Consider the following 9,606-nt stretch of genomic DNA (forward strand, 5'->3'; position numbering starts at 1 on the left):
TTATCTCTTTGTACATGTCATAATGTTCCTTCTACTTTAATTGTTTCAAAGAAAAATGAATGTTCAGGAGTAGTTGTTGTAGTTGAGCAGGGAGAATAAATAACTTGCGTAGATTTTGATATAGCATTGTGGCACAATAGACTTGGGAACATGAGCGAGAAAAGTATGAAAGTACTTCATTCAAAGAAAGTTTTTCTAGGTCTATAATGTGTCAATATGGATTTCTATGAAAGTTGTGCATATGGAAAATGAAAGAGAGAGAGTATTGTGAAAACAAGGAAGGAAAAGAAAAGTGAGAGATTAGAGCTTGTGCATAAAAATGTATAGGAACTGGCTTAGGTATTTTCTCTTGGTGGCTCTCATTATTATGTTACTTTTATTGATGATGCAACTAGAAAAGTATGGGTTTATTTTTTTAAATAGTAATCTGATATATTTCAAACTTTTAAGAAATGGAAATGCTTGGTTGAAAATGAGACTGGAAAGAAATTAAAATGTCTAAGATCAGATAATGGTGGTGAGTATTGTAGTCATGAATTTGAATCTATTATTTCTCTACTAATGGTATTTGTAGACACAAAAAGTTATTCTAGGGACTCCATAGGAAAATAGAGTGGTTGAACACATGAATAGGACAATAATGGAGCATGAAAGAAGCATTAGGTTGCATCCAGGGCTTCCCTTAAACATGTGGGTGGAGGCTATCAATATTTTTGTATATTTGATTAATAGAGGTCCTTTTACTCTTTTGGGCTGTGGTATTCTAGAGGAAAAATGGACTAGTAAGAAGGCGAGTTATTCTTTTTTCAAAATCTTTGGTTGTGAAGCATTTGATCATATAGATTTTGAAAATAAAACCAAGCTAGAAGCTAAGTCAAAGAAATGTGTATTGTTTGGATATGACATTGATGAATTTGGTTATAGGCTTTGGGATTTTGAAAATTATAAAATTGTAAGAAGCAAGGATGTCATATTCAATGAGAAAGTGTTGTACGAAGATCTATCACAACAACATGAGAAGAAAGAAGATAATTATGTAGTGTTGGATGATACTCCAAAAGCTGATGTTCTAGCAATTTCACGTGATCTACAACAACTGCAACAACAAATACCACACACCCCAATGAATGTTAGATGGTCAACAAGGCTAAGTAGACCTCCAAAAAAAATTTCTCCTTCCTTGTATTCTATTTTACTTAATGGTGCTGGAAAACCTATATGTTATGATGAAGCTATGCAGGTGGATACTAAGATTCAGTGGGAGTTTGCAATGAAAGAGGAAATGGACTCTTTTCTAAAAAATAAGACTTGGGATTTATGCAAGTTGCCTATAGGTAAAATGACTTTACATAATAAGTTAGTTTACAAGTTAAAAGAAGAGGATGGAAGTCAAAAAAGATTCAATGCCAAGTTAGTTGTAAAAGGATTTACATTAAAAAAAGGCATTGATTTTGATGAGATATTCTCTCCTATTGTTAAAATGACTTCTATTCTTATTGTTTTAAGTATTGTGGCTATCGAAGACTTGCATTTGGAGTAGCTTGATGTTAAAACAACCTTCCTTCATAGTGATTTGGATGAAGAAATATATATTTCTCAGCCATAGGGATTTGAGGTCAAAGGTAAAGAGAACTTATTGTGCAGATTGAAGAAAAGTTTATATGGCTTGAAGAAAGCACCTCAGAAATGGTATTGGAAATTTGACAAGTTTATGCATGAGCATGGATATAATAGGTGTCATTCATATCATTGTGTTTATTTTAAGAGGTTGGATGATAGTAGCTACATTATTTTATGTTTATATGTTGATGATATGCTTGTAGCTGGGTCTAACATGGTTCGCATTAAGGGGTTAAATGAACAATTAGCACATGCATTTTCTATGAAGGATTTGGGGGCAGCAAAGTAAGTCCTTGGTATGAAGATTTGTAGAGATAGGAAGGAAAGGAAATTGACATTATCTCAAGTTGATTATATTGTGAAGGTGTTGCAACATTTCTCGAAGGAGAATGTTAAAGCTATCAACTCACCTTTACCTGTTCATTTGAAGTTGACTAAGGAGATATGTCTCAAGACACAAGAAGAGACAGCCACTATTATTTCTATCTAAGGTTAATTTTAACAAATAAATAGTAAAACATAGTGAGAGTGTTGTCTCAACTTAAGTTTATAATCATAAGAAATTAAACATTCAATATGATGTGTATGAATCAATTATTTTAAGCACACACTTAAAATAGGATATAACTAAATATTGGTGAACTTAACATTCCATAAGTCACTTAGAAACTAGTAATGAATGTGTCCTCTAAATTAGTAACTGGTATAACTGGAATAAGGTTATCTAGTGAATCCTTAATATATTAGGGGATTGTTTTACCCAAATTTTAATAATATTAATCTTCTAAAAATTAATGAGGTATTAATAGAAAAAGTAATGCCAATTTTTGTAGAATATGATGTTTTTATTAGGTGCAGATAGAAAAATGAAGATATTTTTAAATGACTTCTTAATTGATCAGACTTCTTATTCCTTGATATAAGATCATATTGTGAATGCAAGTTACCAAAACCATTTTATAGTAGAAGCTCTTTGAAGAATATTGAGTGGATGTGGCATGAATGACCTTTCTACACCTTCATTTGTACCTTATCAAATCTATAGGATGAGATAATTTAATGAATTATGAATACTGTGAGTATGATCTAAGATTGGATGGATGCTAGTAACATGCTTATTTAACTATGGTATTAACAAAACATAGTAAATTAAGCTAATTTCATGAGTTAGAGGAGATTTTTTTTTTTTTTTAAATGTTAGAGATGTCAATACTAAAATCTTTTCAAAAACCTGAAGAAATTGAGATTTTTTTCTTTAAAGATTTGATTACGTGTGTTTTCTAGCATCAATGTTTTAGATCACACTCTGTAATACATCATTGAGATGTGAGAGTACAATAAACAAAAAAGAATCTTTTAGAAATGTAGATGCATCATCAACATTTCTGATTTTTTCTTGCACTCTCTCATCTTGATGATGGATCAAATAGTGTGATCTGAAACATTGATACTAAAAAAACACACACAATCCAATTCAAAAACAAAAAATCTCATATCAAATGGATCGTGGAAATACGATAATGTTACTTAAAGAAATTACTAGATGTCTTTGAAATAATTAATGGAGTGATGATAGATTAATCAAGTAAAATATCACTTCGATTTTCTATCTCTCTACAAAAATTAGAGCGCTAGACCTCACATGCACAGTTAGAAAAAAAAAAATCTATTCTATGCAATCATCATAGTTTTATAAAAAGTGCATTTTATACATAATACATTTAAAATTTGAATATAGGAGAATAAAGCTTTATTTTGCTAGTTTTTCTTCAAAAAAATGAATTCTATTTTGTTGTGGTTACAAAAAGAAAAAAGGGGTTGAGCTTGTTCTTTACAAAAATAACTTCAACAATTTTCTCAATATAATACACAATTTATCAATCCATGAAAATTTATTAGTCCTAACATCAATATTAACACTTATTTTAAAGTAAATTGATTTCTTATTCTAATATTTTCTTTTTTATTTTCACCTATACGACAAAATTTTAAAATACAATATTTGAAAAAAAAGATTTATTCATAGGCTATTATAATTATTTAACCTCTCTCTCTCTCTCTCTCTCTCTCTCTCTCTCTCTCTCTCTCTCTCTCTCTCTCTCTCTCTCTATGTGTAACATTATAAAAAAATTTAAAACACTATAATTAAAGATGACATAATTCTTTCTAAGAAATAAAAATAAATGACTTGCTTTTACTTAAATGCAAAGATATAATTTAAACACCATTATGGTAGTTTTTATGGAGCTCAAATTTGTTCTAAGATAATTTTTCCCATTACTTTTAGATGTCAGAGTCTTGCATTCAATAAGACTTGATCCCTAATGATTTTATTAAGAATGTTTCAACTACACCAATGAAATCCTAATTTATAAGACTTCTTATGTCTTCACATAAGTTCATGCTAGTAAAAATTCTTTTAAGATTATTAAGGGGATGCATGATGACCCTTCTACACTTTCACATGTATAGGATGCGATAATTCAAGGAATTTTGAATATCGCGAGTATGAACTAAGATTGGATGAATGATCAAATAAAAATCTTATTTAACTAAGGTATTAAAATTACATATTAGAACTTAACTCTAGATGGCCAATTTACAAAGCTCTATGGTTATCATTTTATGTTAGATAATCACTTTAGGCATGATGTAAGGATCAATTTCCCCTTTTACTTGAGGCAATCTTTGAGTCTCTCTATCCAAGCTATTCAAAATGATCTGAATGGGGAACATGTATGTCATAAGGGTCTTATGGTTCTCATAATGAATGTTTTGAAATCCAAAAAGGTTGATAAACCTAGGGGCAATTTGAAGGCAGTGGAGTATGAAACAAAGGGTAGTCCCCTAGAGAAAGGTTATGATTTGGAAATTGAAGTTGATGCAGAGAAGGATGATAAGAATTCGAAAGGAGGTATGGGGACTAGTCTTCAAAAGAAGAAGAAGATTGTTGTAGGGAGTGACTTTGACTATGAAAGTGATTTTGTTGAGGAAATGGTGAGAGATTATCAGAAGAAGAGGTGTAGAGGTAAGGGTAAGGGCATTAAGGGTAATATTGATGATATGGCTTTGTCTCCATCAGATGATGAATTTCTTGCCCATAGAATGGAGAGGAAGCAAAAATCTATGAGATTGCAAGAGGAGAGGACCCAAAATACTATGAAGAATGTGGCACTGGATAGAGAGGACTATGGGGATAAGGACCAAAATCTGGATTTTGATAGGGTCAAGGGAGAGATTGGCTCTACCGAAGGCCTGTTAGGAAATCTTGGGTCCATTCTGAAGGAGATTGGCATTCTGAAACAACAAATGTAGTTAATTGGGAAGGAGGTTGAGCAGGTGAGCAAATTGGTTAGAGGGGAGTGCACTTTGGGTCAACATATGAATCAGCTTTCTGAGGTAATTAGCAATATTAAAGAGGTTAAAAACCTCATGAGCAAGATCCCACAGATTGAAGCTAATAACAGGGTGCTAGAGAAGGCTGATAGTGATAATCAAAAGAAAGTGACTAGATTGGAGACCAAGTTGAACAATATTGAGAAGATAATCAAGCAAATGGTGGACAATGTGACCAGTCTCAGAAAAAGGATAAGATTCCCCTTCTGTGGTTGACAACCAAGGTCCAAGCAAATGAACTCAGGCTCATTCTAAGAAGAATGAGGATATGACCAAGGTGGAAGAGGTGAAGGCCATTGTGGAGAATGTGCATATTCTAGCATACTAGGCTATTGACCTAATAAAGACTATATAGTTGTCTGGGTGCCTTTTGCTATCTTTTTGTTGTTCTTTTTAACTCTATTTCTGGTTGGCCTCCTATTTCTATGTTTCTCTGTACTCTGTTAGGAAGTTTGTTTTATTTTGTTCTTTTCTTTAAACTCTATTGCTAGCTTTATGCTTTTTATTCATGACTCTCATTATTTTGTAAAAGGTTTTGGGTCTTTTAAAACCTATTTTTACTTAATCAAAACAATCCATATTAGATTATACTACTTTCACAAGTTAGAAGTGAAAGAAAAAAAATGAATGCTAAAAATGTCAATGCTCAAATCTCTTCAAAAAATTAAGGAAATTACTAGATCTTTTTAATTTAATTGATTTGAAATAAATAATGGAATCAAGAAAATTCACTTTGATGTTCTAGCGCTCTACACAAATTTGAGCACTAGACTTGGCATACAGAATTAGAACAAAAAGTATTTCTTTTATAGGTTCACCATGGTTTTATATAAAGTATATTTTACATAGAATAAAATTAGAATTCAAATAAAGGCTAAAAACTCTTTATTTTGTTACTTTTACTTCCAAAAAAATGATTTTCTTTTGCAGTGCTTAAAGTAAGAAAGAAGGTTGAGCTTGTTCTTTACCAAAAAAAAAAAAAAACTTCAACAATTTTCTCAATATAATAGAAAAGTTATCAATATTCATCAATATTAACACTTATTTTAAAGTAAATTAATTTCTTATTATAATTAATCATTATTTTTAAAAAATTTAATGAGTTTTTTAAATACGATGTTTTTAAATTTATTATTCTTAAATTTTAGTGGCACTATTATATTGATTTAAACTTTGAAATAAATAATTTTGTTAAATTTTTTTACAACAGTTTTAAATGCATTAAAACCACTCTAATTTAAGATGACAATTCTTTGTAAGTAATAAAAGTATATGACTTCTTTTTATTTAGGTTCAAAGACATAATGTGATAGTTTTTATGTAGATCAAATTTGTTGGAGACATGATTTGTCCCATTTCTTTTATAAGTTCGAATCTTGCACTCAACAAGATTTGACCTCTAATAATCTATTTAAAAATATTTTAACTCTACCAGTAAACTAAAATCTTATAAATAACATTATAATAATTTTAAATTACTATTTCTGAAAAATTAATTTGGAAAACAGATTTTACAAACTTGAAAGTTGTGAAATACTATATTTTTCATCATAAAAAGAAACCACAATAGTACAAATAAACATTTATATGAAGAATGAATCCTCTTATTCCTTATTCTAAAGTAGAAGACACACCCATACATTTGTGGAAAAGAAAAAGGCAATGTAGATAATAAGCGGAAAGGCTTATATTATATAATTATAGATAGAAGATGCTCTCGACTCTCTGCATAATAGAGTCCAATTCATGCTTATCCAAATCGAGAGCAACTCAATGTGTGTACATACTCATATATATAGAGCTGTATCTGCTTATATTCATGCTAATATAAACTCCAATAGGGAAACATATGACTTCCACAATGTCTTTATTCAGTTTGAGTTCAGGTGTGAGGTTTCTTGACGGTCAAGACAGGGCACTTGCAATTGCGTGTGCAGTACTCACTCACACTACCCGCAACAGCTCTACATAAACCATTGCCATTCATCCAGTTAGTTGCAATGCAATGATGTAAACTACTGTGCTTATTCAAAATTCAAAACTATGCAATATAAATGTAACCTCTTCATTGCTCCATGGCCATGACTTCCAACAACTAAGAGGTCTATCTTAAGCTCGTTGACTGCCTCACAGATTGCATATTGTGCTTCTCCTGTAATCACCTTAACTTCAATGTTCACCTGCATGGCCAATACTCTCAGGAAATCATCATTTATCGTAAGTAAGTTATGACAAAGACATTTTAAGTTGTGACATGTTTGAAGTGGTTTATTTGAAACTATCTAAATACATAGATCTTGTTGAGAAAGCTAATATGATTTTAGATAATGTATTCTTGTATAAAATGTCTAAATAAATAGAAGTGTACTCTTTAAATTAATATATACTAGTGCTGAGAGAAAAGTCTTTACCTACAACAAATAGGAGCTAGTGCGAATTGATCACATTACCCTATGTTTCTAGGTCAATCCGGCAGAGGGAAAAACAGGCTTCTGAGATAGGCTTTTATTTTGTTTTTGATATTTTAGAAGACAAAGGAGACAAATATATTATATATATATGAATGACTTTAACATCTAAGGCTTGTGTGAAATAATTTTAATGGAGCATTCATATGAGAGTCAGAGTCAAATAAATAATCAAAATTCAAATATTAACACTATGAAACAACCACCCAGAGTTTCTAAAGTGTCCTCTAGTTTCCAAGGGTGGGTTAAATAAATCAAGGAATTTATCCTTCCATAAAGATAGGTCATCAAAATGGCCACCCTTAAACATTACATTGGAGAAAATTAAATTTGGAAAAATATGTCAACTTTGACTATTTAATACTTTTAGCTTAAGAATCAAGTATTAGTATGCTATGTTTAAGCCATTAGCATCAGGACATATAGATAGATTCTTAATGACTCAACTAAAATCACAGAAATAGATGGATCCTACTAAAGAAGCAAATAGAATTTCATACATGTCATCGAAACAAATAAAACCTGATGTGTTTTCTGATGAACTGTCTAAACAAATAAGCTAATTGCCATAAATAGAAGCTCTGTACTATTCTAAATGAACTATCTAAACAAACAGATAGACAATACCTGACTCATCTCAAATCAGACAAAGATATGGACGACCAATTTAAATAACTCAAAAGCTAATATTTCCCATTAACTATTTAAACAAATAAATATGCTAATTCTTTTAGAAACGTCTTTGAAGAGAAACAAAGACAAAAACTTACATTCCGTTTCCCACAAATCTCTCTTGCGTGGGTCAATACTCTTTCCGTGACAAGATTTTCATTTCTTTCAGCTATGTCCATCACATGATGTCCCGCAGATGTAGACCCTGTAAAAACAGGAGAGATTACAAACTAAAAACATAAAATTTCTACAACCTTTAATAATTAGATTCATAATTTTCTAAATTTTCTAGTGTCTCAGATGAAACTTACTGATCTATCGTTAAGACATAGAATAGATAAATGTATAAAACTTCGTAATTCACTATTAAGACATATAAAGAAAAACGTTACGGTTAGATTAAATTTTCTAGTAATCCAGATGAAACTTTAAGATCAATCATGAAGAGAAATGTCACAATAAGCTATATTAATGCGAGTGTTACCATGGCCTGCTAATGCAATTTTGGATGCAGGTGGGGCCTGTGCATGCATAACAATAATCTGTTCGTTGTCTTGTTGATTGAGGACATTGTCCAGAGCCCACTGCAGTGCATGCATGCTTTCCTCGCTCTCATTCACAGCAACCATGATTCTCCTTCCTACTCTCTCACTCCCTGCCATTGATCACCTCCAACGAGTTTGAATCTGAATCTCACTAAGCAATGAAATAGAACATGTCTGATGATTAGAGCAGGCCCATATGGCCTTATTTTATACTGTTTTTTAGCTCTGGAATCTCGTATGGTGCAACCTTTACACGATTTATTCTCGTCGAACATTTTCAATAAAACAGAAACAAAAATCATTTGGGAATTTAGATATCCTACAACGACCCTTTATTGAAAATATAGGCTTCGAATACCCAACTTTAATTGTGTGGCTGGTAGCTGGGAAGAGATATTCGTGATAGTTTTGTCATAGATACTTCTAATTACTTCTTCGAATAGTTCAAAAAATGAAACATGTACTAATAGCCGATTACACATGTACTAATAGTTGATCATAGTTTTTTTGGTTAGTGATGACTAATTTGTACACCATTATTGGAATATTTCATTAAGACTACTGGGACATTTAACCACAAGTAGATGTGTTTTGTGAGTGTGCAACTATCGATTCGTGAACATTGCAAGTATACACCTGAAAAAGGGAAAAATTTGAGTTAGAGTTTACGAGTTCTAGATGCATTAAGTTAGCCCGGACGCTACTCCCTCTTTTCTCCTAAAGAATTAGTGTTTGCATGTGTTTTAATTAGTACTATGTTTATTAAATATTTGCTTGAGTGAGTAATATTATTAGTATGTTGTTTGAGATGGAAGTATAATAGATTGGGTGATCTTTATTATGTTTAACCTGTGTGAGCATTATCTAGGTGTAATGAGTGATGGGTTATTGTGAAATATTACTCA

The 9,606-nt window shown here is 31.2% G+C and overlaps 1 protein-coding gene across 1 annotated transcript; it reads right to left on the reverse strand.

Moving 5' to 3' along the window:
• Positions 1-6,681: 6,681 nt before the first annotated feature.
• Positions 6,682-8,858, reverse strand: LOC149571251 (universal stress protein A-like protein). Its single transcript, XM_089808780.1, has 4 exons — positions 8,641-8,858; positions 8,255-8,361; positions 7,078-7,196; positions 6,682-6,980 (listed from the first exon to the last, which is right to left on the reverse strand). The coding sequence occupies exons 1-4, from the start codon at positions 8,816-8,818 to the stop codon at positions 6,899-6,901; spliced, it is 486 nt and encodes a 161-aa protein (XP_089664906.1). The 5' UTR covers positions 8,819-8,858; the 3' UTR covers positions 6,682-6,898.
• Between the last annotated feature and the right edge of the window lie 748 nt (positions 8,859-9,606).

The sequence above is a fragment of the Cupressus sempervirens genome, chromosome 2 (assembly GCF_028749045.1).
Source record: "Cupressus sempervirens isolate cs-2001-9-10 chromosome 2, ASM2874904v1, whole genome shotgun sequence".
NCBI classification, from domain to species: Eukaryota; Viridiplantae; Streptophyta; class Pinopsida; order Cupressales; family Cupressaceae; genus Cupressus; species Cupressus sempervirens.

Excerpts from the sequence above, each read along its gene's own strand:
- LOC149571251 (XM_089808780.1), bottom strand. The coding sequence starts at position 8,818 with ATGGCAGGGAGTGAGAGAGTAGGAAGGAGAATCATGGTTGCTGTGAAT. Across the intron at positions 8,362-8,640 it reads AATTGCATTAGCAGGCCATG|GGTCTACATCTGCGGGACAT; the intron begins GTAACACTCGCA and ends CTGTTTTTACAG. Across the intron at positions 6,981-7,077 it reads GGCCATGGAGCAATGAAGAG|AGCTGTTGCGGGTAGTGTGA; the intron begins GTTACATTTATA and ends TGGTTTATGTAG.